The sequence below is a fragment of the Saccopteryx leptura genome, chromosome 2, assembly GCF_036850995.1.
Source record: "Saccopteryx leptura isolate mSacLep1 chromosome 2, mSacLep1_pri_phased_curated, whole genome shotgun sequence".
Lineage (NCBI taxonomy): Eukaryota > Metazoa > Chordata > Mammalia > Chiroptera > Emballonuridae > Saccopteryx > Saccopteryx leptura.
Window position 1 is genome coordinate 252,333,495 of NC_089504.1, and position 26,554 is coordinate 252,360,048.

The 26,554-nt window shown below is 43.6% G+C and overlaps 1 protein-coding gene across 2 annotated transcripts in view; it reads left to right on the top strand.

Moving 5' to 3' along the window:
* Window positions 1-26,554, top strand: part of ATF6 (activating transcription factor 6) — a 108,807-nt gene that overhangs the window by 68,159 nt on the left and 14,094 nt on the right. For both annotated transcript variants that reach the window (XM_066371351.1, XM_066371350.1), the window contains one exon: window positions 11,579-11,663. In XM_066371351.1, the coding sequence (XP_066227448.1) occupies window positions 11,579-11,663 (85 nt within the window). The remainder of the gene's footprint in view (window positions 1-11,578; window positions 11,664-26,554) is intronic.

Here is a 26,554-nt window from a genome sequence, read left to right on the forward strand (position 1 = left end):
GGCGGCGCCGTGAGCCGGCGCTCAGGGCCCCTTGCAACCTCGCGTGGCCACGGGATTGCCCAGGGGGTGGTGCCGTCCCCCTGCAGGGTCCGCGATTCCTGGGGCCGCAGGCCATCTCAGACCCCTGCTACCTGGGGGCCATCCAGGTTCAGGCTCAGCCACTAGGTTTCTCCCAACCTCATAGAAACCTATGTAAACAAGTATTTCCAAGCATTAGGCTCTGCCCCTGTCAGGTGACACACATGCCCAGCAGCGTGGGCCCCCCGGGGCGACTTCACTTTCGTCACTTTCGGTGACTGTGGCTGTTGTCGGCGGAAGCGGCCTGTTGGCCATAGCTGGTGGACAGGGGTCTGCATCGTGGCGACACTGTGCGGGCGTGGTGGCCCCCCCGCTGCCGCTGGCGCAGGACATGCAGGGGAAGATGGACTTGTTCTGCGCCTGCATCGCCTAGGTGACTGAGGACCTGGTATGCACCTCCTTCCCGCAGAAGCTGTCAGAGCTCAATGGCCGGTGTAATTCTACCTTTTCCCCCTTTTTGCCATATCTTTGTAAGCATATAGTCTTTCCTGTAAATGAAATGATGTCTATAGATGTTGCTGTTGGTAGCATCATAACATGGTTGTTTTATTCCTTCTTTTACTTGAGCCTGACCTTCCTCCCCCCATTGGCCCATTTGATAAGTGAAGTCACTTGAATGAGACTCTTTAGGGTTGCGCTTCAACAGCGCTGAGGGTGCAATTCAGCAAACCTTGATCGACAGGCTTGACTGTAAATGCTGCAATAAGAACATTTTCTATTCATAGCAAAGACTGTTTAAATTTCGCCTGACCAGTCGGTGGCGCAGTGGATAGAGCATTAGACTGGGATGCAGAGGACCCAGGTTCGAGACCCTGAGGTCGCCAGCTTGAATGTGGGCTCATCTGGTTTGAGGAAAAGCCCACCAGCTTGAACCTAAGGTTACTGGCTCCAGCAAGGGGTTACTTGGTCTGCTGAAGGCCCGCAGTCAAAGCACATATGAGAAAGCAATCAATGAACAACTAAGGTGTTGCAACGTACAATGAAAAACTAATAATGACTGATGCTTCTCATCTCTCTCCATTCTTGTCTGTCTGTCCCTGTCTATCCCTCTCTCTGACTCACTCTCTGTCTCTGTAAAAAAGAAATGAATAAAGACTGTTTAAATTTGAAGCAGAGGTGTTTTCTCCTGCATGTTTTTAAAAAAGAAATATTTCTGAGTTTGAACTGCACCCCATCACTGGTGAGTGGCTGGTTTTTCTGAGGTGGTGTCTGTGTATGCCAGATGTGCCCAGTGATTCCTGACATTTCATTTCCTTTTTTATTTTTCTTGTCTCACTTGAAGCAGTGGAGAGACTATTAAGATGAATTGACTGCAGACCTAAAATTCTGTGTCAATCACCTTTGTTTTTGTCTTTTATCTATAGTTATATCTAGAAAATGTACCGCATACTTATTAAAATGGAGGTGAATATTTGTCTATTCAAATCTATAGAGATTAGAAAGATTTGTAAACTGGTTTAGTAGAAACTTTATTTTCAAAGTAAAGTCCTACAAAATGATACCATGGTAAAACAAGTTTATTCTTCTGTTAAACTTTTTTTTCTTTCTAATTAAGTGAGAGCAGGGGAGGCAGAGAGACAGACTCCTGCATATGCCCCAGCTGGGGATCCATCTGGCAAACCCCCTATGGAGTGATGCTCTGCCCTTCTGGGGCCGATGCTCCATTGCTTGGCAACCAAGCTATTTTAGCGCCTGAGGGGAGGCCATGGAGTCATCCTCATCCCCCAGGGCCAAGTTTCTTTAACCAATAGAGCTATGGCTTCAGGAGGGGAGAAGAGAGAGAGAGAAAGAGAGAAAGAGGGGTGGGGTGGAAAAGCAGATGGTCACTCCTCCTGTGTGCCCTGACCAGGAATTGAACTGGAGACAGTCTTTTGTTAAAGTTCTTAAAAAGCCTGAGTCTTTCAAATCTTCCCTTAAAAACCAAGAAGACATATAACCTGATAGAAAGAGCTCTGTTTGCATTTGATACCCTCCTCAGGAGCGGTCTCCACGTCCCTCGTTATCTGTCATTCAGATGAGAGACACTGCAGCCACCTGGCAGCTGCCTTAACTGCACACAGTGGATGGTGGACACCATGAGGGACGCCCCTGCGTGCTTAGTTTTCAACCACAGTTAATTCTCTGAGATTTAAAGTATCTTCCATTCCTAATTTAACCGTCATCATTTGCTTGTTCCTTTTACCCTTAAGATGTCAAATCCTATGCCAGATTGAAATAAATTGTTTCTCATACCCTGGCATGCCTTTGACTAAGAAAAATATGCATGTCCTTTGTAGTTAGATATTTGGCATTTGTGTTTTTCTCTCTGTTGTAACACTATATCATGCTAAATTGTGCTGGCATACAGCACAATTTATAAAGTCTTTATTTCTGAAAAATCTAAGCCATTGTGATTCTCCCTTTCTTGCAAACGGTTACAAAAGCTTTTATAATAAACCTACCTTACGAACTGGTATCAGACATGGGATCTATTTGCCTGTTCTTAGTACTTGAATACCCATTTCTGTTCCTTTAAAAAAGAGGTGAATACACAATCACAAGTGTATGTTTTTATATTTGCTCTTACATAGTTTTAAAAACTCATTTTGGAATTAAAGAAATTTAGTTTAAATTCTTTTTGTAATTCATGAAAGTTACTATCAGATTTGATTGGAAACTGAAATTGGTAGAGCTGGCTTTCGAACTGAGTGAAATACCTTAAGCATTTGAATGATGTAAAAGAGGCTCAATTTTAAACTTCAAGTTTTTAAAAATGACTGAATTGTTTATAAGTTCTTTGGTTGTTCAAGGGAACATTTTTAAAATAGTCTTTATGAGGTTTTCATGTTTATACAGAATTCTTACCAAATGGTCTCAACCACTAAGAGGTAACTGTGATAAATATTAAATATTTTTTAATTTCAAAAGAACTATTTTAGTACTCAGAAATTTGAAAAATAAACAGGGACAAATCACCCATAATCCACTAGTTCAGTGAAATTATTAAAATGTACATGTGGATCCTGGCCGGTTGCTCAGTGGGCTAGAGCGCTGTCCTGAAACAAGGTGGTAGGTTCAATCCCTGATCAGGGCACACATGGGAAGCACCCAATAAATGCATGTCTGCGTGGAACAACGAATGCTTCCCTTTCCCTTCCCTCTCTCTCCCTTCATCTCTCTCTCTAAAATTCAATCAATCAATAAAAAAAATATTAGGCCCTGGCCAGATAGCTCGGTTGGTTGGAGTGTCCTCCCAGAACTCGGAGGTTGCCAGTTCGATTCCCCAGTCAGGGCACACGCAGGAACAGCTGGATGTTCCTGCCTCTCTCTCCCTGCCTCACTCTTGAGAAAAAAAGGAAGAAAAAAAATAAATGTACATGTGGGTTTCAATTGTTTAAAAGATACAGGCCCTGGCCGGTTGGCTCAGTGGTAGAGCGTCGGCCTGGCGTGCAGAAGTCCCGGGTTCGGTTCCTGGCCAGGGCACACAGGAGAAGCGCCCATCTACTTCTCCACCCCTCCCCCTCTCCTTCTTCTCTGTCTCTCTCTTCCTCTCCCGCAGCCGAGGCTCCGTTGGAGCAAAGATGGCCCAATTGCTGGGGATGGCTCCTTGGCCTCTGCCCCAGGCGCTAGAGTGGCTCTGGTCGCGGTAGAGCGACGCCCCCGGAGGGGCAGATCATCGCCCCATGGTGGGCAGAGCATCGCCCCCTGGTGGGCGTGCCGGGTGGATCCCGGTGGGGCGCATGCGGGAGTCTGACTGTCTCTCCCTGTTTCTAGCTTTGGGAAAATAAAAAAAAAAATAAAAAAGTACAAAAATGTTTTTACATCATTGCACCATAGATTATGAATCTTTGTGTAGGGGATAAACACATTTAAGTCTAGTCTTACCAATATTATATTATTTGATATTTCCAGATTTAGATGGCAATAAAGCCCCCCTTTTTTCTTGACTTCCAAAGATTCTTAAGGCTCCATACATAACTCTGAGAGGCAGGGTTAGAGGCAGGGATTTGGACAAAATGTGGAAAGAGAGCACATAGCCAGGAGGACATATGTCTGGATGACAGAATGGGTACTTAGGATTTTACTCTGCCTTTTTTAAAAAATTTTATTATTATTATTATTATTATTTATTCTGCTTTTGAGTTGGGATTAGCAATGTATCTGATAATTTTATTATTTAGTACTTATCCACCCCCACCCCCCAAATTAACCTGGGACGTCCGCACGCCAAAATAAGTGGCCAAGTTGTGAAAAGAGCCTAATTCTGATTACAGGTTCCGTCCCTGTTCATCAGCTCCTGCTAGCTTTCCTCCAACAAGCAAAAATAACATGCATTCTCTATGTGGGAGAATTCCTTAAATTCATTATTAGTGAAACATTAATTGCTCATGTAAAATATATACTAGAAAACAATTCCTGCTTAGATGGTTTGAGGTGAGTAGGAGGGAGCCAGCCCTACTTCCTCTGTCAACGTTTAAACATTTCTGGAAGGTTGTGCACTAATATTCAGGCATTTTTTAGAAATTACCGATCTCTTTGAAAAAACAAAGGACTCAGTTACAGAAACAGGTGCAGGACCACCCTTGCTCTCTGCAGTGTAAGTATCTGCCCACACTGAGCTGACAAGTTCCCTGGGGGACGCAGAGTTTCTGAACAGAGTCACGAGTTATCTTCTCACCAGCAGCGACTGGACATGGACATGGTGTGTCTGTGCTTTGCTTTCTTTATCGTGATAAGTCTTCAGGTTGCTAGAGGTCAATTAGCAGACTTGCATCAGCGAAGCTCAGTGATTCCAGTAACTCAGAATGTTTCACTAATAATGAATTCTCCCACATAGAGAATACATGTTATTTTTGTTTGTCGGAGGAAAGCTAGCAGGAGCTGATGAACAGGGACGGAACCTGTAATCAGAATTAGGCTCCTTTCCTAATTTGGCCACTTATTTTGGCGTGTTGACATCCCAGGTTTGATCTTCGGTCAGGGCACACATGAGAAGCGGCCATCTGCTTCTCTTCCCCTCTCCCTACCCCTTCTCTCTCTCTTCCCCTCCCGCAGCCAGTGGCTTGATTGGTTCAAAAGAAATGTTATATTGCTCATTCCTTTTAGCTTTTCTATTCCTACTTCAGAAATCATTTAAGTTTATTGAAAAAAGTTTAATTTAAAAGCTCCACCTAGAAAATGAGTTTGAGATTTTTAGCCTTATTTCTCAGTAGTACTGTTTGGTGTTTCCTTTAATGAGTTAGTGCAGAATATAGTTATTCTTTTATTTTATTTTGTCTTTTTTAAATTACACTTCTAAACGGCTTCATTCTAAAATTTTAACCAGGGCATTACAAGAAATCTAAGGGATATTCTTTTTCCCCCGCTTTGTAGTTTATCTTGTCAAGGTCAACCTTTCCTAAAATGTACTTTAGGGATATTTTTCAACCCTCCCTGTTTCTTTGTGTGAAACAAAAAGATCAAATGTGCCTTGAAAAGAAAAGGATCACGATCTCTAGTGAAGACTAGAGGTGTCCAGACACTGAGAGTCAGGCACGGACGGAGAGGGGACTTGAGAAATTTAAATTAAGTAGGGCCTGTCTTCCCATCTCCAGAAATTGTAGAAGTTGATATGATGGAGTCAGCTAGAATAGCACCTCCCTGTGCTCCCTTCGCACCCTGCCGTGCTGCTCGCACACAGACACACACAGTTCATACACACGTGCATGCACAGATGTGCACAGTCACATGTATACGTATGCATGTACATACATATACACTACATGCATACACACGACATCTGAGGCTAGTTTTGCACAAGTTTACCCCACTCCTATAGCATCTGCCTAGAACTTAAAAATTTTTTTGTCACAGCCCAGCATTTTCCCCATTTTTCCAACAAAAGGTAAAATAATTCTCTAAGATACCCGATATTTAACTTTTTCCGTGAACTGTTTCCTAATAATCTCTCCCAGAAACCTTGCTGACTGCATCCACTGCAGCCTCGCCCTCCCCGTCCGCCTGCGCTGCGCTTGGGGAGCTCCCGTAGGCTGCAGTTAATCTTGAGAATCTTCAGGAACTTTACTTCCTGCCCAGTAGTCCTGAATCAAGTGAATCTCTGAAATGAAACATCTTGTAAACATTATGTCTGACATACCCACATGTGGTTAAACTTTATGAATTTAGTGTTTGATGCTTTGCTTTAATAAGACATTTCTCGGATTACCACACTGTTGGCATGCAACTCATGATGACCGATAGCAGTTTTGGGGGTCCTCACTCCCGCAAGTCACACACTGCCCGGCCTTTGAAAAGCTCTGTATTATAGCTGACAACATTTGGGACTTGGATTAGCTCAGATTATTGAACGAAATAATGGGAAGTCTAAGGTCAAAGACTCTTCCTGGCCCTCCTCCTGTCCAGAGCTGGTCTCTGTGTTGACTCTATTTCATGTAATTACACAAATGGGCCTTCATTTGCCATGACGTTTTGGTGTCAGGCCAGTACCTTCCCACCAGCGTTTCATGTTGCCTTTTTGTAGAAATGACACTTAATGCATTAACTCTAATTTCTGGGATCAGTTTCTTTCAGTTAGAGCGAGAATAAGACTACACTTTCAGAGATTTCTGTAGCTTGTTATTAGAGCGAGGACTTGGATGCTTGTTCCGCACTCCTCATGCGCACGTATGGTTTATTCCCAATCTTTTATGGTTGTCCTGCAATCAGAGAAAAAAAATCTTAACCTATTCACACTGTGGTTTAACAGCTTATGTAATATTTTTGGGAATCACACAATTACACTAACAAATACAAATAGCAAAAGTAGCTTTGGAAAAACATCACAGGTCAACTGGTCATGAATTTTCTGTGTGCTGTGTGTGTCGGTCAGTAAGTTTTTTGGGGGGAGGAGGGTCATTTAATCTACCAGCTCATCCTAAACTGAGGTCATTTCTACTGGACTCAACATGTAGAATCCACATCTTTATTCTATGCGGTTTAAGTGTCTGTTTGTCACCGATAGCTTATTGGTTGCTTGTGTAACTGTACTAGCCAATGGGGTGAAGTTGCCACGGCTGAACGCAAATTGAGCGGGTCAGGGGGAAGGTGAACATTTGTTTGCATTGGCAATCATCTGCTTTTGAAACAATTTAAGGCTGAACGCAAATTGAGCGTGTCAGGGGGAAGGTGAACATTTGTTTGCATTGGCAATCATCTGTTTTACATAAAAACTACGTCTTAATGTAATTTCTTTTAAGAATGCCTCCTAGAAAATACAGCACTGAAGAGGAGAGAAAAGGAACTAAAGCTGCACAAAAATGGCTTTCTCGACAAAAAGAAACCACTGAGCAGAGAAAGACAAGGCTTGCTTCCATCGCAGAGCAAATGCGCCTTACTCGGCAAAATGAGACTGATGAGCATAGAGAAACAAGGCTTGCCTCAGATGCAAGACAAAAAAGCCTGTCTCGACAAAATGAGTGCCTTGAACAAAGGCAAGAGAGAAATGCAAAAAAAAAACGACAGAGTAATGCTGACCGAAATGCAAAAAGGATTAAAACAGTTTCAAACGGAGAAACTTTCATTTTTGAGCATTCCTCTGGTGACATGAATATTAAATGTGAACACTGTTAGTCCTTAAACTTCAAGTTAGAAACTAATCGATTTGACTGTGGCAAGAAAGGATTTTCTCAATGTTGCAAGTACGGAAACATTGTAAAAAATGATGGAAAGATCTACACAAGAAATGTTGTGTACAAAGAGATCTTTGACATGTGAATTAACATTTTATTATTTAAATCACCTTTATTTATTGAGCTAGCGGTGGCTCTTAAGAAATGTACCGCCAGTGGTTTCCTTCATTGCACTCTACTTTAAGCAATTAAGCAAGTAGAAGGGGGAAACCCCGTGGGGCACTAAGCAAAGGGGCGTCCTCGCCGCCTGCCCTGGGTAATTCAGTTTGAATTAGCAGACACCTTTGCACAAATCATTTTAATTACAATTTATAATATCTAGAACAGCGGTCATTTCGTATGACCGCCAGGCTTTCTAGTTTTACAATACTTAGTAGGACTTAGTTTAATTGTGAATTACCATCATAACTTCCCGCTGGGCAAGATGTGGTTCTACTCTTTCGATAAGTTAGTCTCCAAAACCAGAGAACGCGTAACCCTGCATGCCGTGCTGGATGCTGGGATTTTCTCTCTTCCTAACAAAATGCCTGGAAGAAGGAACCGGGAGAAGAGGTTTGAAAGGAGCAGAGTTCCCCCCATGCACTCGTCGCGTAGCACCGGAAACCTGTCGCTCTGCTCTCGCGGTGAAGCGGTCCTCCTACTTGGTGGTGAGTGACACTGCACGGTTTGTGCCCGCACATCCCCTGATGAGGTCCCACGGCCCCGCCGTCCTGTGACAGCTGCAGGAGTCCCGGTGGAGACAAATCAGGGACTGAGTTCTGAGGCCAGTGCCACAGTGTCCTGTGTGTACCCTATGGCAGCATCTTTTCTCTGCTTTTCCTTTTTATTTTTAAGGACCTTTCCTCTACAAGTTCTTTAATAAATAAGTAAACATGGGCAGGGGGAGGGGAATAGATCAAGAAGGCTAAATAATATATGTTTTTTATGCTGTTAAAAACGAGTGTCTCTGATTAATCCTTGTTGAGATCCCTCTTGACAAATTACTACCTGGCTGTGGGAGAAAAAAAAGAAAAGAAAATCTTACCTTTTGCAACAGTAGGATGGACCTGCTGGGGAGCATTCTACTCAGTGACACAAGCCCGTCAGAGAAAGACAAGTACCACATGCTCTCACTTATATGTGCAATCCAAGGAACATTTAATTTGAGGAGATAAAAGTGGATGTTAAATAAAGCCGCTGCACTGTCCAGATGCGTGTGTGCACGTGTGTGTGTGTGCACAGACTGCTTTTGACGTGAGCTGAGCATGGTGCATATCTGCAGTACACTAGCTCTGTGTCTCTATAGTTCTAGTCTTTAGGCCTCTTGATGAATGAGCACTTGAAATTGCAGCTCCCCCCACCCCACCCCAGTTTGCAAACCTCTAATAATTAGAGGTAAGGCAGGTTAAGTGTAGTAACTTATACATTCAATATGTAATCTTCCTTTTTTGTAAATAATGTGGTTTTTTGTCTCTCTGCTGCAAAAGTAACTGCTTTGTTTGCAATTTAATGAGGAGAGCCTGACCAGGCAGGCGGTGGTGCAGTGGATAGAGCGTCAGACTAGGATGTGGAGGACCCAGGATCGAGACCTCAAGGTCGCCAGCTTGAGCGCAGGCTCATCTGGTTTGAGCAAGGCTCACCAGCTTGAGCCCAGGGTTGCTGGCTCGAGCAAGGTGTCACTCGGTCTGCTGTAGCCCCATGGTCAAGGCACATATGAGAGATCAATCAATGAACAACTAAGGAGCTGCAACGAAGAATTGATGTTTCTCATCTCGCTTCCTGTTTGTCTGTCCCTCTCTTTGACTCTGTCTCTGCCACAAAAAAAAAAAAAAAAAAAAAAAAATTAAAATTTATTGAAGAGAAAAAGTAGAAGATATTATGTTCAGAAAATCATGTTTATAAACAAAGTTAGCCTGACTGGTGGTGGCACAGTGGATAGAGCATCGATCTGGGATGCTGAGGTCCAAGGTCGCTGGCTTGAGCACATGCTTATCAGCTTGAGTGCAGGGTCACTGACTTGAGGGTGGGATCATCAGCATGATCCTGTGGTCACTGGCTTGAGCCCAGGGTTGCTGGCTTGAGCAAATGGTCACTGGCTTGGCTGGAGCCCCCCCCCCACTGTCAAGGTGCATATGAAAACAACTAAAGTGATGCAACTACGAGTTGATGCTTCTCGTCTCTCTCCCTTCTCTCTCTGTCTCTTGCTAAAAGCAAAATAAAAACAAAACCAAACCAAGGTTAGTATGGCATCCTGATCTTAGCAGGAAATTCAGATTTAAGTCTGAGCCTAATCCTAACCCATGATCAGTGGCCTCTAAAATGTAAAGGGTTTATTTTCACAGTAGCCTTAATTTGGGGCTTGCAGGTTTGTTGGTTTGTTTTCTCATTCAATTTTGCAGACCCTGAAGCAATATTTTAATTATAGGATTTGTAAGTTTTATGGCTTAAAGATCAGCAAACTTTGTTTCTTCTTGGTTGTAACACATTATCTTACTGTCAAAAATTTGTGATCTTGTGTTTGATAATGCACTACCCCCCCTTTCTGCGGTGCTGGAATTCTCAGAATGGCTTCACTTGTCTTTCCCCCTTTTAAAAACATGTGTTCTCCGAGAAATGTTGCCTTTACTTAGACAAAGCACGCGGTCACTGGGAATGTGTTTTCTACGGTTCTGTTCACGTACATGAATTTCCATTTGCTGTTCACATTCTAGACTTTTTCTTAGTTTTGCCGGCTTGAGGTGTTTCTTCATCACGTTGACTTCGAACTAAGCTGCATCGGCTTTTCTCACTCGGCTCTGTCAAATCCTACTTTTTGACGAGTCCTCCCTTACAGCGAGCGTGTGGAATGAGTGATGAGACAGATGCACAAAGGGACAGGAGAGCAAGAGGGTTAAGCTCAAGAGTCCGTGTTTCCTCAGGTCAGCCCACCCTCAGATGGCAACACTGATAGGCACTTCTTGTCCTTTCACTGTGACAAGTCCTATTTTTACTAGAAAAAATAAGTTATTGAAAACAGTACTATCCAAGTCAGAAGTCATAGCAACCTTGAGATACCTGCAGAGGCACACACCTTTTCCAAAACACTCCGGCCTCCTTTTGAAGCCACATGCCTTTAGCTTGTTCTTCCTTCTCGTGTTTGTGTGGTTGGGAACAAGAAACCTCACACGTGCTGGTTGTGTTGCATAGAATTGCTCTTGTGCATTTGTAATGCTTTAAACTCTCCCACTAAACTCTGTGCTCTTTAAGAGCAAGAACTGTACGTGTCCTTCAGTCCACATGGACCTGCTGCTTACGGAGAATGTGTAATGTGTGGCTACTTCAGAGGGACGGGGGCTGGGGGCTGAGCAGTGGGGCCAGGCCTGGCCCTGCTGCCATCTCTCCTGTGTGTAGTGGTGACTTGGGACTCGAAATTTTTTTTGGGGGGGTAACATGTTTCTCTTTTTTAAAAAGAGTTTGAAAATGACTCTATTGGATAGATGACTTCAGTGTCTTGTGATATTGTATAGTCTAGCCCCTCATTTCTCAGGAGACAGACCCAGATCCAAAACTGTTTTGTGGCAGAACTATAACTTAAACACTCTGTTCTAGCCACACGGCCGGCACTTTCCCCAGTATCCCACCCGGTACACGTCACCAGAGCCTGCTGTACTGCAGGACATTGTGTTGTCCTTGGAATATTGGACACTCCTTACTTGATTGCATAATGAATGAAGCCATCGTGGGACAGGTTGTAGTTTATTATCTGTAGACCAAGTTCAAGTAAAAACTGTCATTCTTTAGGATCTCATTGAATGTGGGTATCTTAGACACCTGAATTCACCTGTTGTAGAAGTAAACCGATTGTCACATCTGACAGTGTTCTTTGTCAATCTTAGGATCACCTGCTCTTACCTGCGACCACCCATAACAAGACGACAAGACCAAAGATGTCGATTGTACTACCAGCAATAAACATCAACGGTAAGCTGAAGCTGTGGTTCACGAGCAACATGAGATTTAACCAAGAGCTTTGTGTAACTAAGATTCTCTGGGTTAACTAAAACAAATCTAAACTATTCGGTTGGCCAGGGATAATAGATTCATGCATTAAATCTGAAACACTTCCCACTCTTTTCACAAAATATTATTTAAAAATTTTTATACTATTCTTAAGAATTAAAAAGTTTAAAGTGGTTTTTTTTTTTTTAAAGATTTTTATTGATTTGAAAGAGAGAAAGGCAGGGTGAGGAAGGAGCAGGAAGCATTAACTCGTGGTTGCTTCTTGTTATGTGCCTTGACACGGCAAGCCCGGGGTTCGGAACCAGTGACCTCAGCATTCCAGGTCAACACTTTATCCACTGCACCACCACAGGTCAGACAAATTACTATATTTTTAAAAGAAAAAATTATTCTCTTTTATTTGTCAAATTGGAAAAATTAGCAGTTTGACACATGTTGCCCGAGACCTTACTGGTTTACACACTGAATAAAGACGCCCGTGAGAGTGAATTTGTGAGTGAGGGTTTGGAACTTACAGCAGTTTCCTGTGTTAGTAAATGGTGAGATCATTCCCAGATCAAACCTCAGAAGCCTGTTTATATTTAACCCATGATACTGATGAATTTGATATTGATAATATTATATTGCATTTTGTTCTCTAGTGTTGGGTATTAAATAAACCACAAGTCAGACAGTACCACTTTTAGACTGTCCAAAGAAGTTGAGGCAGAGTGTACTTGCTTATTATACTGGAGAAGGAAAAATATGACACACAGAAACCTCTATTCCAAAAAGGAAGTCCCGTAGGAATATACAAAGTTCTAAAGAAATGTAGTGAAGGAAAGATGATGTCAAGCTGGGTTTGCGCCCAATGCCAGCGTGTTGTGAGGAGCACATAGTGCTTCTCTGACACGTTGAGCTGGGTGCTACCGAGAACAGGAGGGTGGCCAGCACCTCGGCCCACGCATCAGCCTAACAGGACCCACCAGTGGACTCTGCCCAGTGTCAGGGGCTCCTGGCATCTGAGATGAAAGTGAAAGTCCTTGAACTAGCCACAGTTGGCCCAGTCCACATGCTTATTAATGATCATGATTAAACCATCAAATACAATGATAGAGCCAAACACTGGGGTTCTAGATAAATTCCAGTAAAGTGTAGCCTTAGAGAACACATATTAGATATTCACTGTCCACTTAAGATTAGAGAGGACTATAGAATTTCAGTGCTCTGTAACTAGAGAGCTTATTAGAAAATGCTTAGGAGGCAACTGTATACGTAAAAGAAATATAATTTTGTTTGTTAAAGCGTCAAAGAATTGCCATAATTTCTTCATCTTGCAAAGACATTTACAGCAATCGGAAAAGCCTGTATCATGGAGGAGCTTCCGGGAAGGTGTCCAGGACAGTGTGTCTGGGTGAACTCAGTTTAGGAAATGGCGTTATTCTGCCCCATGGGTGCGGAGGACCCGGCCTGCAGATGCTCAGAGAGGCTACTGTCAACAAGGCAGAGCCTGGCAGCTGTGCCGCTGCGAGTGGGGCCCTTTGGCCAGGAGCTGGTTCAGAGCTAGCTCTCCATCCCTGTAAAGCCCCGCGCAGTGACAGGCTGTGTGACGCTGTTGATCTCGGCCAGCACTCGTTTTTGAAAATGAGACTTTTGTGGATTGGAAAAATACAATCATTGGGTAATTGTTTCCTTTTTAATCTGGTTTGGATTTCTTTGTAAATAGTTTTGTTTTCTCATTAGGATATAGTATGCTATTAGGACAAGTTAAGATTCAGGTTCAGGAATTATTGGTTGTGTGCATAGCATGCGTCCACCCTCGAGCCTTCTGGACACCTGTCACCTCGCTCTCACTCAAGGTACTTCTCAAGGTAGAGCCTGACTCCTCTTCTGACCCAGGCTCTTGGGGTCGGGGGGGGGGGGAGGACAGTGTCCCTGCCCCGCCCCGCCACGGCCTCCAGGTGACTGCTCTCCCCTGCAGTCTCTCTCATGTCCCTCTGGTGTGTGACTGCCCTGTACCTTTCCGGCTGTGGTTTGGCCCCTCCCCATGGCTGCCCCCACATGCTTGCCTTTTGCTCTGCACCCTGCCTCCATCCCCACTGCCTACAGGAATGCGTGGCCTCTGGCGCCCCTCGCTGCTCCTCTCTGTCAGCCACACTTCAGCCTCCTGACCGCACGGCGTCCGTCCTTTGACTCTTCGGCTTCCGTGTCCCTCGCACCTCAGTGGTCATGCTGCCTCCCTGCCCAGCTAGGTCTCCTGTCCCTCTTGCACTTCCCCCAGGTGGCTCCTTTTCTCTTGGGCCCCACTTGTCTCAATTCCCACCATCCCCTTGCTGCAGCTGGGAGAGGCATCCTCAGCACAGGAAAGTCACTTCTGGTTCATGACCATTGACCCCAAGGGGCACTGAGTACTGCCCGTCAGCCCGCTTCCTTCTCTCCTCAGATCTCCAGCCAGTGACCACTCTGTAGGCCACACTGCGAGACTGGCCAGAGAGGCCTGGGCCCTCGGTCCTGCAGGGTCTTCATGGGGCCGAGCTTGCTCGTCCACGGAGGGAGATGTTAGTGCACCTTCCTCTCATGGGTGCTGGGGCTGCGTGACTGCAGGTGTTCTGCACGGCACTGGCCGTGGTCAGGTTTCCACTGGGGTCCTCAGTCCTCATCCCTCTGTTGTCCCCATCCTGTCCTCCATGGCGGCTCCTCCCTCATAGACCCGGCGTGTGGCCCCTCCCAGGTTGTCTCTGCCCCCGCATCTGTCCTTTCTGTCCTCAACTGTTCCTTCTCTGCGGGGTCATCCTGTCAGCGCCCCCTCACTGTTACCTCGCCGTGGGGACCCCTGATGCCACGTCCCTTGGCACTGCGCGTCACAGCGGGATCTGGCGAGTCAAGTCACAGCGGGATCTGGCACAGGAGCTGCTTGTCTCCCTCGTCCTGTTTACGTCCCTCGTCCCTGGTTGTCCCGCCTCAGTCTGCCCAAACGCTCTTGCAAAAGGGTCAGTCTCTGGCAAAGCCACAGGCCATGTCCTGTTCCCTTCACCTGGTCTCTCAACAGGTTGACATGGTTGACTCTTCCCTTTGTCTTGGTTCTCCAGTTTTTACTTTTAAAAATTTCAAATCAGCAGAACAATTGAAAGGCAAGTATTAGAATCTTGAGAACCTTTATCAGTTTTTTACATTTCCCCACATTTTCTTTGTCTTTATCTGGTTATCTATCTACACTCATATTTTTTTGAGCCATTTGAGAGTAAGTTGCAGACATCTGACACTAGACCCCCTGAATATGCATCTCCTAAAAAAGGAATATTCTCCTGCATATGCATAATCACGTGACCACACTCTCAAAAGTTTAACATTGATACAATGCAGCTTGCTGTGTAGCCATGTTCCAATTTTCACGTCTGCCCCCCAGACACCCTGTATGGGCATTGGGAAGGGATTCAGAGTCCAGCAGCTCCTGTGTTACCTCCGCAGGGGCCCTTTACCTGAGCAGCTCCCGCCCCGTATCTGGTGACAAGTATGTGCTGAGAAACCGCTCAGTGAGCTACATGCACACATAATACAGGCATCAGCATTGTGTGTACAGTTTAAGAGTTGTGGCCCTGGCCAGTGGCTCAGTGGTTAGAGCATTTGCCTGGCATATGAACATCTGGTTTGATTCCTGGGTTAGGGCACACAGGAGAAGCGACCACTGCTTCTCTCCCCCTCTCTCTCCCCCTTCTCTCCCCCTTCCTCTCCTGCAGCCAGTGGCTCAGGTGGTTCAAGCATGGTCCCAGGCCTTGAGAATAGCTGGGTTGGTCGAGCACATCAGCCTCAGGTGCTAAAAATATCTGGGGTACTCCAGCATCAGCACCAGATGGGGTTGCTGGGTGGATCCCAGTACGGGCGCATGTGGGAGTGTGCCTATCTCCCCTCCTCTCACTTAAAAAAAAACAAAGAAGAGCTGTGACAGTGTAAGCCAGTGTTTCCCAACCTTTTTTGTGCCATGTCCCACCTTAAACTTTCTAAAATTTTTATGTCCCCCCCTATGTAACATACATAATTTTTAACATTAAAAAATTGATTTGTTCACTTAATAAACATAAATGATAGGTTCTAGGAAGAAATCACTATGAAATTGTTAACAAAACACAGTAAGTAAAATTTCAAAACATATAATGAAAAACAGAAATTTAAATTCCAAATAATTTTAATACAGATTTTTCTATATTAATTTATTATTTTAATTTAGTGTGATCCTTGCGCTTGGTGCTTGCTGCACAGAGATTTTATATTAGGTTCCAATTTGGTTAGCTTTAGTCTCAAGTCTCCACGTTGTGTTATATCCAGCCAATTTCTTTTTTTTACCAGTAAATCATTTACAGCACTAAATCCACATTCAGCTAAAAATGAAGATGGAAACGGTAGCAATAGTTTTCTTGCACATTTGGTTGAATTTGGGTATTTGATTTCTGTTTCCTCACAAAGCCATGCCATCGCTCCTTTGATATTAAATAAAGCTTTAACTGACCCATCGTTTTGCAATTCTGCGAGTTCTTCTTGATACTGCATATTTGATATATCAGACAAATCCACTAACATTGGCTGCATCATCCATGTTGGGAAATCAATTTGTTTTAAATCAGAAAATCTTTCTTTTAAATCAGCCGATAGAATATTGAAATGATTGACAATAACAAGTAAAGCGGTATCAGTTACTTCACATTTTTGGAGCCAGTGAAACTGTTTAAAGTTTTTGTTGTTAATATGTTTCTGACATAACTCAATATTGGTAATGAAACCAAATATCTTTGCTTTTGCATTGACAAGAGTTTTATTTGTTCCTTGAAGTTGCTTATTTAATATATTTAGTTTTTCAAAGATATCGGCTAAATAACTCACAAATGCTTTACCATGTATTGTTAATAGATACTTCATTTCAGGTTTGTCACTTAAAAAATCACTAAGAGTATCAAACAGTTCCATAAATCTTTTCAAACAGTTTCCTTTAGATAGCCATCTTACTTCAGTATGAAGTAAAAGTCTCACATGGTCTTCATTTTGTTCTTCACAAAATAGCTTGAAAAGATGCTCACATTTAGCACTAGCTTTGATAGCATTAACACACTTTATTACTGTATGTAATACTTCATTCAGAACAGGCGAGATGTTTTTAGCTACCAAGTTTTCCCTATGAATAACACAATGCACAAGAATCATTTCTGGATTCGCATCTTTCATCAATTTTAAGCAGCCATTTTTCTTGCCCATCGTATTGGGAGCACCATCTGCAGCACAAGATGTTATATTTTTCATTGGTATATCATTGACATCTAAGTAGTTTTTTAGCTTATTATATATATCTTTGGAGGTAGTGGTGCTTTCTAATCTTTTACAGAACAACATTTCTTCAGCAAAATGTCCTTTATCAATATATCTTACGTAAGTTATCAATACTGTCTCACTGTCTCTCAAAGTTGATTCATCCATTTGCAAGGAGAATTTTGTTTTCAGCTTTTCAATAAGTTGTTTTTCCATAATCTCACTCATTTCGTCTATTCTTCTGCTAACAGTATTGTCACTGAGTGGCATAGCTTTTACATCTTTGTCATCTTTTTCAAGAACCGTTTTAAGAAATGCTGATATTGACGGTTTTATTAAATTCTTTCCTATAGTGTGATTTTCTCCAGTTTTAGCAATGAATAAAGAAATTTGATAACTAGCCTCAAGAACACGATTATTAGTTGAAGTATGAGCAGTAAATAGAGACTTTAATGTTGTTCTTTTTTCAAAATTTTTCTTTAAAGTTTTAAAGTAACTCAAATCTGAATTAATATGAGCACTATGTTTCGCCTTCAAATGCGCCTCAAGACGACCTCGTTTCATTGATTCGTTGGTCAAGCATTGCTGGCATAAAAGACAAAAAGAAATCCGCTCATCGTGAACAGTGGGTATGAACCCAAATTTTAAATATTCCTCCGAATATTGATGAGTTTTTTTCTTGCTTGCACCACTCATTTTACTATGGGCTATAAGAAATAAAAATAAGATCAATTAAAAACTAATACTAAAATATGTGTTAAAATATATTCAATGTGACATAGAGTAAACGTATACTAAAAATTCATATTTATTTAAATGTATATAACACATTTACTACACTACCACCGCAAATCAAAAGGTATCTATATTTTTTCCACTTGACAAAATTTTCTGGAAAGTTATGCTTCTAAAATTAAAATTGTCGTGCATGCACTATTATAGCCCCAGTAATATTTATAAAATATTAGTGCTTTCTAGCCCCGATGCAAGAAGTACTTAATAAAGAGTTTAATATTGATAAAAATAAAATCAAATACCAATTATATCTATACAATATATATATGTATATTTATTAAATCAACGAGCTTTTACAACAGTTTTGACTGACACTTATTTCAAATTAACACCAACTGAATGATGTGAAACACTGCAGAAGTTGCAATGGGCCAATTAGGTGAGAATAACTGTGTTGTTTAGCGAGTTTTTAAAACGTCCGGGGTTCCCTGCGGCAGACGGCACGCTCCGCGGTGAACCCAGGATGAAGTTTACTTGACGACACCAATCACTCAGTTGATATTTTGGTCTCGTCAAACGAAATTATACTTAATAATTATTTACCGCAATTATTTAAGAATTGCATTTTTTGTTAAATTTGGCACCAATATCTAGCATTGCATTTAAATGGCCCGGGGCGAAAGAGTTAAAGTCGTGTCGAGTCCATTTTCAAATTGCCCCCCTTAACTATCGAATTGCCCCCCTGTGGGGCGTGGGTCCCACATTGGGAAACACTGGTGTAAGCAGTTGTGAAACCACCACTGTCACCATGACACGAACGTTTTGTCAGTTCAGAGTTTTGCTGATTCCCCTTGAGGCTGGCTCTGATGCCCTCCCTTGAGATACTGTGTAGGCTTTTGTGACATGCTTCTGTCTTCCCTCCCATGTCCCTGCTCAGGTAGTGGCTCTGCGAGGACACGTAGGATCAGCACATGCCCGTCAGAACGCTGTAGGGTGAGCACGGGCGCCCCTGGTCCTTCATGTAATTCTTGTCCTCACTTGACAGATGGCACACTGAGTTCCGCGTGACTGGACACTGCACAGCGCCATGTGACAGGCCAGGCGGGACTTGCACACGCTGTGCACAGGGTGTTCTGATCAGTCATGCTGTTATTTCTGCATTAAAGACACTGGTATAAATGGTGCAGATTCTGAAGGAGGATTTCTCTACTATTGCCTCCTGCAGCACAAGGCTAGTTCCATTCATTGCCAGCTCTATGATACAGTGTAGCACAGTGTTTGAATGTGACAGGCACATGTTTGTTGAATGAAAGAATGAGTAAGGTAGATGTTACTTGGTTATTATTTTGAGGTCATTTGAAAGTTTTATTTAATTTTTTATATGATTAAAAACAGTTGTCAAGCACACAATCTTTTCAAATGTAAAGTAATTAAAATGTGTGCTAGGCTACCTTTCACCACATTGTTGAGATTTGGAATTCACAGTAAAGAATGAATTGAAATTATTAACATCCTTTTCAACAATTGCTCTTCAAGGAAAACATACGTTAAAAATTGACTTACAGACCCTCCAAGATCCATAGATTTCTTTGGCTTATTAGGCATATAAGTTTGATAAGCTGTGCTATAATTATACCATTTATAATCTGAACAGTAAAAGTTATATGGACACAGAAAAGTTTGGGCAGCCGTTCATGGAAAGTGCACATATATTGTGAGGACATCTCTAATATCAAAGTTTTTTATCCTGAGCAATATCAGGATTTGAGAAAGTAGAGTAAAATATATTTTCTGCCATTTCTGAGTTAAAGAGCTCTATTTGACTTGGCAGAAAAAGTGATTTGTCGGTCTGATTCCCCTTCTGATGTGGGGGAGCCTGTAGAATTTTGGAGAAGGTGGCAGAGGATGTAAAATAAGATTTTATTGTGCAACTGATGTATGTAGGACCTGGAGAAGGGTATTTGGGAAGAGGAATTTGATCTCCCAGTTTTAGTAAACTAAACTAGATTCCCAGGTCAATGTCTGGTCTTAAACAGTAGTGTATAATTATTCTACTTTGTGGTTTTGAGCTGGAAAAATGTCTATATGAGAAATAGCTAAAGAGGGTAGACATGGTTGTGAAATTAATGCCATTTAGAAAAGACTGGTTATATTGCTCTCTGCTCTCCAATCCAATTTTTGTAATTTATTGTTCTTCATTTCACATTCCCTTTGTTATTTCATTTCTTCTGTGCCATAAGAGGATTGAGAGAAGGCCAGTGCAGCTGCAGGAACGTCTTCCTTTGTCTGGGGGGTCATCACTCCAGAGAGGGGTGCAAATGAAAGAAAACACTACTTACGCTTGAACAAAGCTGAAGACATGATTGCAGTCGGTTGGCTGGTTGGCAGAACCAGGGGATCATGAATTAAAAGTGCTATTTTAGAAAAAGGATTCTGGATGTTTTTGCACTAACATCAGCATTTCCTACTTTTAGATTATTTCTACTTATGTTCTGGTGAAACTGCTCATTTCCTTTCAGTCCTGGTAAATAATTCAGCAAAATAGAACATGGAGATTTTTTTAAATGGTAGCTACTTTGTGGACATCCTCCATCATAGAGAACACCGTTAGCAGGTGCATTCTGTCATCTGACCTGCGCAGTGATTGTCCCCCCTCCTCCAGGGGCCACGTGCATAGTCAGCACCGTATGTACCCCGTGAGTGCTGCACGTACACAGTGCCGCTTGTATGTGCGCAGTCAGTGACGTACATATGTGCACCGACAGTGCCGCATGTATGTGCGCAGTCAGTGATGTACATGCTCCATCAGTGGCATGTGTACGTACGCTGTCAGTGCCGCAGGTACCCCGTCAGTGATGTACATACGTGCACAGTCAGTGCCGTACATTTGGCACTGATGGTATATGTATGTCACTAACGGAGCACGTAGGGCACTGAATGAGCACGTAAGTACGGCACTGATAGAGCATGTGCGGCACTGACGGTGCATGTCCGTCCGTCCATCTGTCCATCACTGACGGAGCACATGCACTGATGGCGCACTTACATGCATCACTGATGGTCAGTGCCAAATGTACGGCACTGACTGGGTAGGTACATACTTACACCGTCAGTGAGGCAGGTGCACTGTCAGTGCCAAACCTAAGAGTTGAAACGAAAACTAGCAAATTCTTTCCTGTCACTGTTAGGGGTGCAAGTAGGTGAACAAATGAGTTGAAGGACATGGGGTTATTGTATGTAATCTCCAAGTCACTTCCACCTAGGATAGGCGTGGCCAACAGTTTTTGCCTGGGGCCAGATTAGAAAGAAATCTTTTTTCACTGGCTGGACGAAACATTAAAATAAAAAAATGTTAAATACAAAAACGACTCATGTAAGTAAACAAAATTTTATTATGTAATTTGTTTATGAATAAATGTGAGTGAAAATTTTTTTAATATATATTATTTTAATAAAAATATAATTACATACCATATAAATATCCAAACTGTATCGCAGTCAATCAAAACAATATTTAATTAATAGAATGAGCTTGAAGAGGTTATATTGCAAATAAAACAATTATTTCGTTTTACAAACAGCCTGGATATGTTTTCAGTTATCAACTGCAGCTATTGTCTATGCTACAATGCCATTTGATTCAGCACACTTGACCACAAAAATAACGAATTGTTTGACCTTGGGTGTGCACTGGCAAACTCCACCTAAAAGAATTGGGTTTCACATCGCCGCTAAACGTCAAACAGTTCATATCGAGTACAGACAAATACAAAAGTTGTAAATCTTTATAATGGAATTTTTAAAAAAATAAGTATTGTGAATCCATTCAATCAATTATTGGAAGTTAACCCTAGATGAGTCACATGTGGAATTCTTTTTCGCGTATCACTATCTTCTTAAATATTGTATATTGATCTCTAGTAATCAAAGACGCTTCCGCTTCTGAGTAGCTGAGATTTTAAAGTAGCAGAGAATATTAAAAATTTAATCGCGCCTGACCTGTGGTGGCGCGGTGGATAAAGCGTCGACCTAGAAATGCTGAAGTCGCAGGTTCAAAACCCTGGGCTTGCCTGGTTAAGGCACATATGGGAGTTGATGCTTCCAGCTCCTCCCTCCTTCTCTCTCTCTCTCTCTTCTCTCTCTCTCTCTTTCTCTCCCTCTCTATCTCATCTCTAAAAATGAATAAATAAATTAAAAAAAAAACTTTAAAAAAAAGAATACAAAAAAAAATTTAATCGCGGGCCGCATAAACTATTACGTGGGCCATATGTTGGCCATGCCTGACCTAGGACCTAACTGATGTCTGTTTTATAACTTAAAGTCAAGAAGAACTTGCTAGCAATGAGACTTCTTTTCACTGTATTTACAACGTAACTTTTGTTGCAGTTCATTCCATTTCATTGTTGTATAATTGCATCCAGATAGTTGATGAATGGAGTCTTCTCTCGAAACCACGTTTTAATTCTTTTAATGCAAAATGAAGTAGTGGTGTGAGTTTTGATTCACTGCTAAAAGCAATTGTAAAATTCCTTACACAGACCATCTGTGCTGTGAAAAGGGGAAAAGTCATACTACTGTAGTCATCTGAGAAAAAAAAAAGAATATTTTTCTCTCGAAAAGACACATGTATCTTTTTTTTTTTTTTTTTTTTTTTTCTGAAGTTGGAAACGGGGAGGCAGTCAGACAGACTCCCGCATGCACCCGACCGGGATCCGCCCTGCATGCCCACCAGGGGGCAATGCTCCGCCCATCTGGGGCATTGCTCTGTTGCAACCAGGGCCATTCTAGCGCCTGAGGCAGAGGCCATGGAGCCATATTCAGCACCCGGGGCCAACTTTGCTCCAATGGAGCCTTGGCTGTGGGAGGGGAAGAGAGAGAGAGGAAGGAGAGGGGGAGGGGTGGAGAAGCAGATGGGCGCTTCTCCTGTGTGCCCTGGCCGGGAATCGAACCCGGACTCCTGCACGCCAGGCCGACACTCTACCACTGAGCCAACCGGCCAGGGCTAAGACACATGTATCTTTTAATTAGTATAACTAGCCACTGTGGTATTGTTAACATTACGACCATGACACGCAAGACCTTCATAAAGACCTAAGTTTGCACATTGAGCCCATAGGTTGTGTTGGCAGTTTTCTGGGAGAAGACTGTCACTCAGGGAGCAGGGTGTGACTCTACTTGTTTTTAGAGTTTGGATAAAACTTGACTTAATTTTTAGTTCCTTTTTGGCTCACAGCTCCACTGACGCTGAGTGACCAGCTGGGCCTAGACCCAGAGGGATGGTTTAGTTCTAACCCAGAGACAACATGCTGATTTTCTTTTTAAAAGAGAGGTCAGTTAGGTCCTGGATGGTTATAAATCCCAATGTGTGTGGTGTTGGATCAAAAGTGAGAAGGCTATGATAGATGATAGAGTCTTGGTGGTGACCTCAGTCGGTACCCTGGGAGGTGAAACTTAACTATGAAGGAAGCTTAGAGGTTAGGATGAGGAGCGACAAGAAATTTACATAGGACTGCATTCAGCTACAAGTAAGGAAAAACCCAACTATTTACTGGCTTAAATAAACTGGATTTTCCCTATGTGCTGAGATGTCCCAGAAATATACCAGTCCTGCTGCAGATGTGGATGTGACAATTTAGGACACCAGGACGAAGGTTGCTTCAGTTCCCTTGGCCTTTCTCGGGTGATCTCAAGGTGGCTGCTGCTGCTCAAGCCATTGTATCTATATTTTAGACAGAAAAGAGAAGGAAAGCATGGCGTCTGCAAGGAAAGCAACATTTTCCAGAAATTTCTAGCTGACTTTTGCCTCATTCGACATTATATGGTTACATGCCTTATCCCTAGCTTCAAGAGAGGCTGAAAACTGGGAGGTCTTACTTAACTGGGCACATTGTGATGTGAGAAAGCATGAAGCATGGAGCCCTCTTAGGGTACCGGCTGGTGATGAGCAGCTGCTGCTTGCCACACTGTGAAGACCCTTGCTGGGAAGATGAGACAAGGCTTGTGGGGTGAAGCTGGGGGCTTAGGTCATTAATGAGCGAAGGAAGTGACTTGAACCGGTAAACATGAAATAATGCTGTGGAAGCTGTGGTAAGGACCTGTTAATCTAGCTGAGGTCTACAGATAGACAAGTTCGGGGGGCGGATGAGTCAGGAGGAAGGTCGGCGGGTGGCAGCTACAGGGGTGAGCTGGGAGCCGCGTGGCACCTGGGTGAGATCGTCACAAGCCGTGGGGAGAGAAGATTCAGGGTATTCTGTGGTGCTGTCAGCTGGACAGGGACGCACGCCGTGTGCCGAGCTCTGAGCTGCTGTCTTTGCTGCGCCTTTACCCCAACCCCCTCCCCCCCACACTCTCCGGCTGGCTTTCTCCCCTTCTTGTTCCTTGAAGTCACCTGGTGTCATTTTTGAACTCCTCCCAGACATTCGGTTGTCCCCATTTCGCGCATCCTCTTCTGAACCCTCGCTACAAAGCAAATCTGAAAACAGATTTCTAATATAAAACAGGAAGAACAGGGTGAGGGTCTTGGACACTGATTGTCACTTAGTTGAGAACGATTACTGCTTCGTGGTTTACTGGCTGTTTACATGGGTAGTTTTTTCCATGAGTAGTTTTTTTTTTTGGTATTTGACTTACTAACAAGCTGCCTAATCTGTAGGGAATTGCACAAGACTTGAGCGGCTTTGCTGGGCTCACACGGCAGGTCCTAGGGTCTGAGTACCTCCTTGACCCAGAGGGACTGATCGCCAGGCCCTCCCCAACCCTGAGCAGCATTGGCTCCGGTGAGGTCACTTCACTTCCTCCCTGTGATAGGAATCTGTTTCCACTCACACAGATGGCTCAGCTTTCAACTCATAAAACTGGAGGTCAGCATCTATTGAGGCCAACAGGGTTGATTTGCACCTCCTGTGAACTGTCCAGAATCTGAGTGTTTCTCTGTTGAATGTGCGTTTTGCTCCAGAATGGATTGTCTGTGTTCTGGAAAACCAGGAACCTGCTTGCATGTCAGAGACAGAGCTGTTACACAGACTCTCGAGTGTCCGTTTTCGAAGAACTGCCGAGCGGGCTCAGAGTCACGTCCTCGGAGCTGTGTGTGGGGATAGCAGCTGGCGCAGTGGGTGTGGTGCTGGGGTGTCACACAGCCTCCACAACACACTTTCATCCTTGCTCACAGCTGAAGTGTGAGAACCAGGGGGCATAACCGCACTTTGGGGCGGCCCTCTTGTCAGCTTTCCGCGGCCCAAGTGCTGGCCCTGACGGTGCCCTCAGCCCAGGTCCGGCCGCGCAGACCAAGGGATGAGTACCCATTTGACAGTGGCTGTGTATACATCCAGGCACCGGTGAGCATTTAACAGCAAGCACATAATTTGACACAGTGGCCAACAAGGAGTGAAAGGTAGACGTGATCACAAGCTGGTGTGGGGTTTCCACGATAAACCGGAAACCATCACCACTGTGTTAAAGCATGAAGAGACACTTCACGGCATCATCTGTTTGCCTAATTAAAGCACTTTTAATAAGTTTATTCCATCCATGTTTAGCAGACACTGATTTCAAAGTTTGCTTGTTTTTTGCAAGGGTTAAAACATACAAAAGTGGGGTTTTTTTGCATTTTCTATGCAATAAACAGTCATTTCCCTAAATTAGTCTGTCCTAGACCCACAGATCAATTCTAATTCAAAATAAAACATACTTAATAGTGAAAATTAACAGGCTGTCTTCTCACTAATGAATTTGCTGTCTGCATGTCTATAGATGTGGCCTTGTACTGTCGCAGGAAAACAGGTCACACTCATGCTCCTTGGGTTTGATTAATTTGCTAGAGCAGCTCAGAGCTTGGGGAAGCGCTGATGCTGGTCAGTTCGTTACAGGACATGATGGGCACAGATGAACAGCCTGAGGAAGTGACCACAGGGTGTAGGCACGTCTGTCCCGTGGAGTTGGGGTGCATCAGCCTCCCGGTATGTGGATGTGTTCACCAGGCTGGGAGCTCTCCAAGGCCTGTCCCTTCAGAGTTCTGCGGAGGCCTCATCACTAGGCCAGACCATTCTCCTTTTTACTCCATTTTCAGCCTTTTCCCTTCCCAGGGAATGAGGGCAAGGCTGAGAATTCCCAGCTCTGATCACAGCCTGGCCTTCCAGCTAACCAGCTCCATCCAAGGGCCCCCAGTCAGAACAAGAGGTGCTCCTGCTGCTCCTGTCACTCAGGAAATGACATGGGCCCTGTGCCAGGAACAGGGGTCCGACCACTGTGTGTTTCTGTTATGTCACGGGCTCTTAAACTCACGTGTGGCCGGGTGCCCTGCTAGAAAGATGGCTAGATACCTCGTGGCCCAGACCTTCCATCAGCAGCATCCTGACTCATCGGAGAAGGTAAAACGCAGGTGTGAGGAGGAGGAAAACACCACCAAAGGGGAAATGGCGACTTTGGCCTCAGTATCACTAAAAGAAGAAAATATCAACCAGCTGTTGCCCTGAAGTGTCTGCTGCCCTCCACCGTGGAGGGCGAGGTGGTGGCTGAGCCTCTCAGGAGTGAGGAACATCCTGGGAATGCAGCTTCTGCTGGAGGTCCCAAGAATGCACCTCTGCACAGGGTCAGTCTCAGCACACTGTCTGGAGAGTGTGACCTGGAGTCCTTGTCCTTACAGTGGGAGGGGTGAGGAGACAGGTGATCTCTAAGTCTCCTGTTGGCCCTAAAATTCTGTGGCGTCTACACAGCAGGCTGACAGCTAATGTCTTAACTTGAATTGGTTGTGTTTTGGAAAACAGATAAATCATGAGCTTAGTTTTTGATGACAGTAAACTTCTATGAACCCAGAGAATTGAACCTCCACCTCCCACATCGTTGTG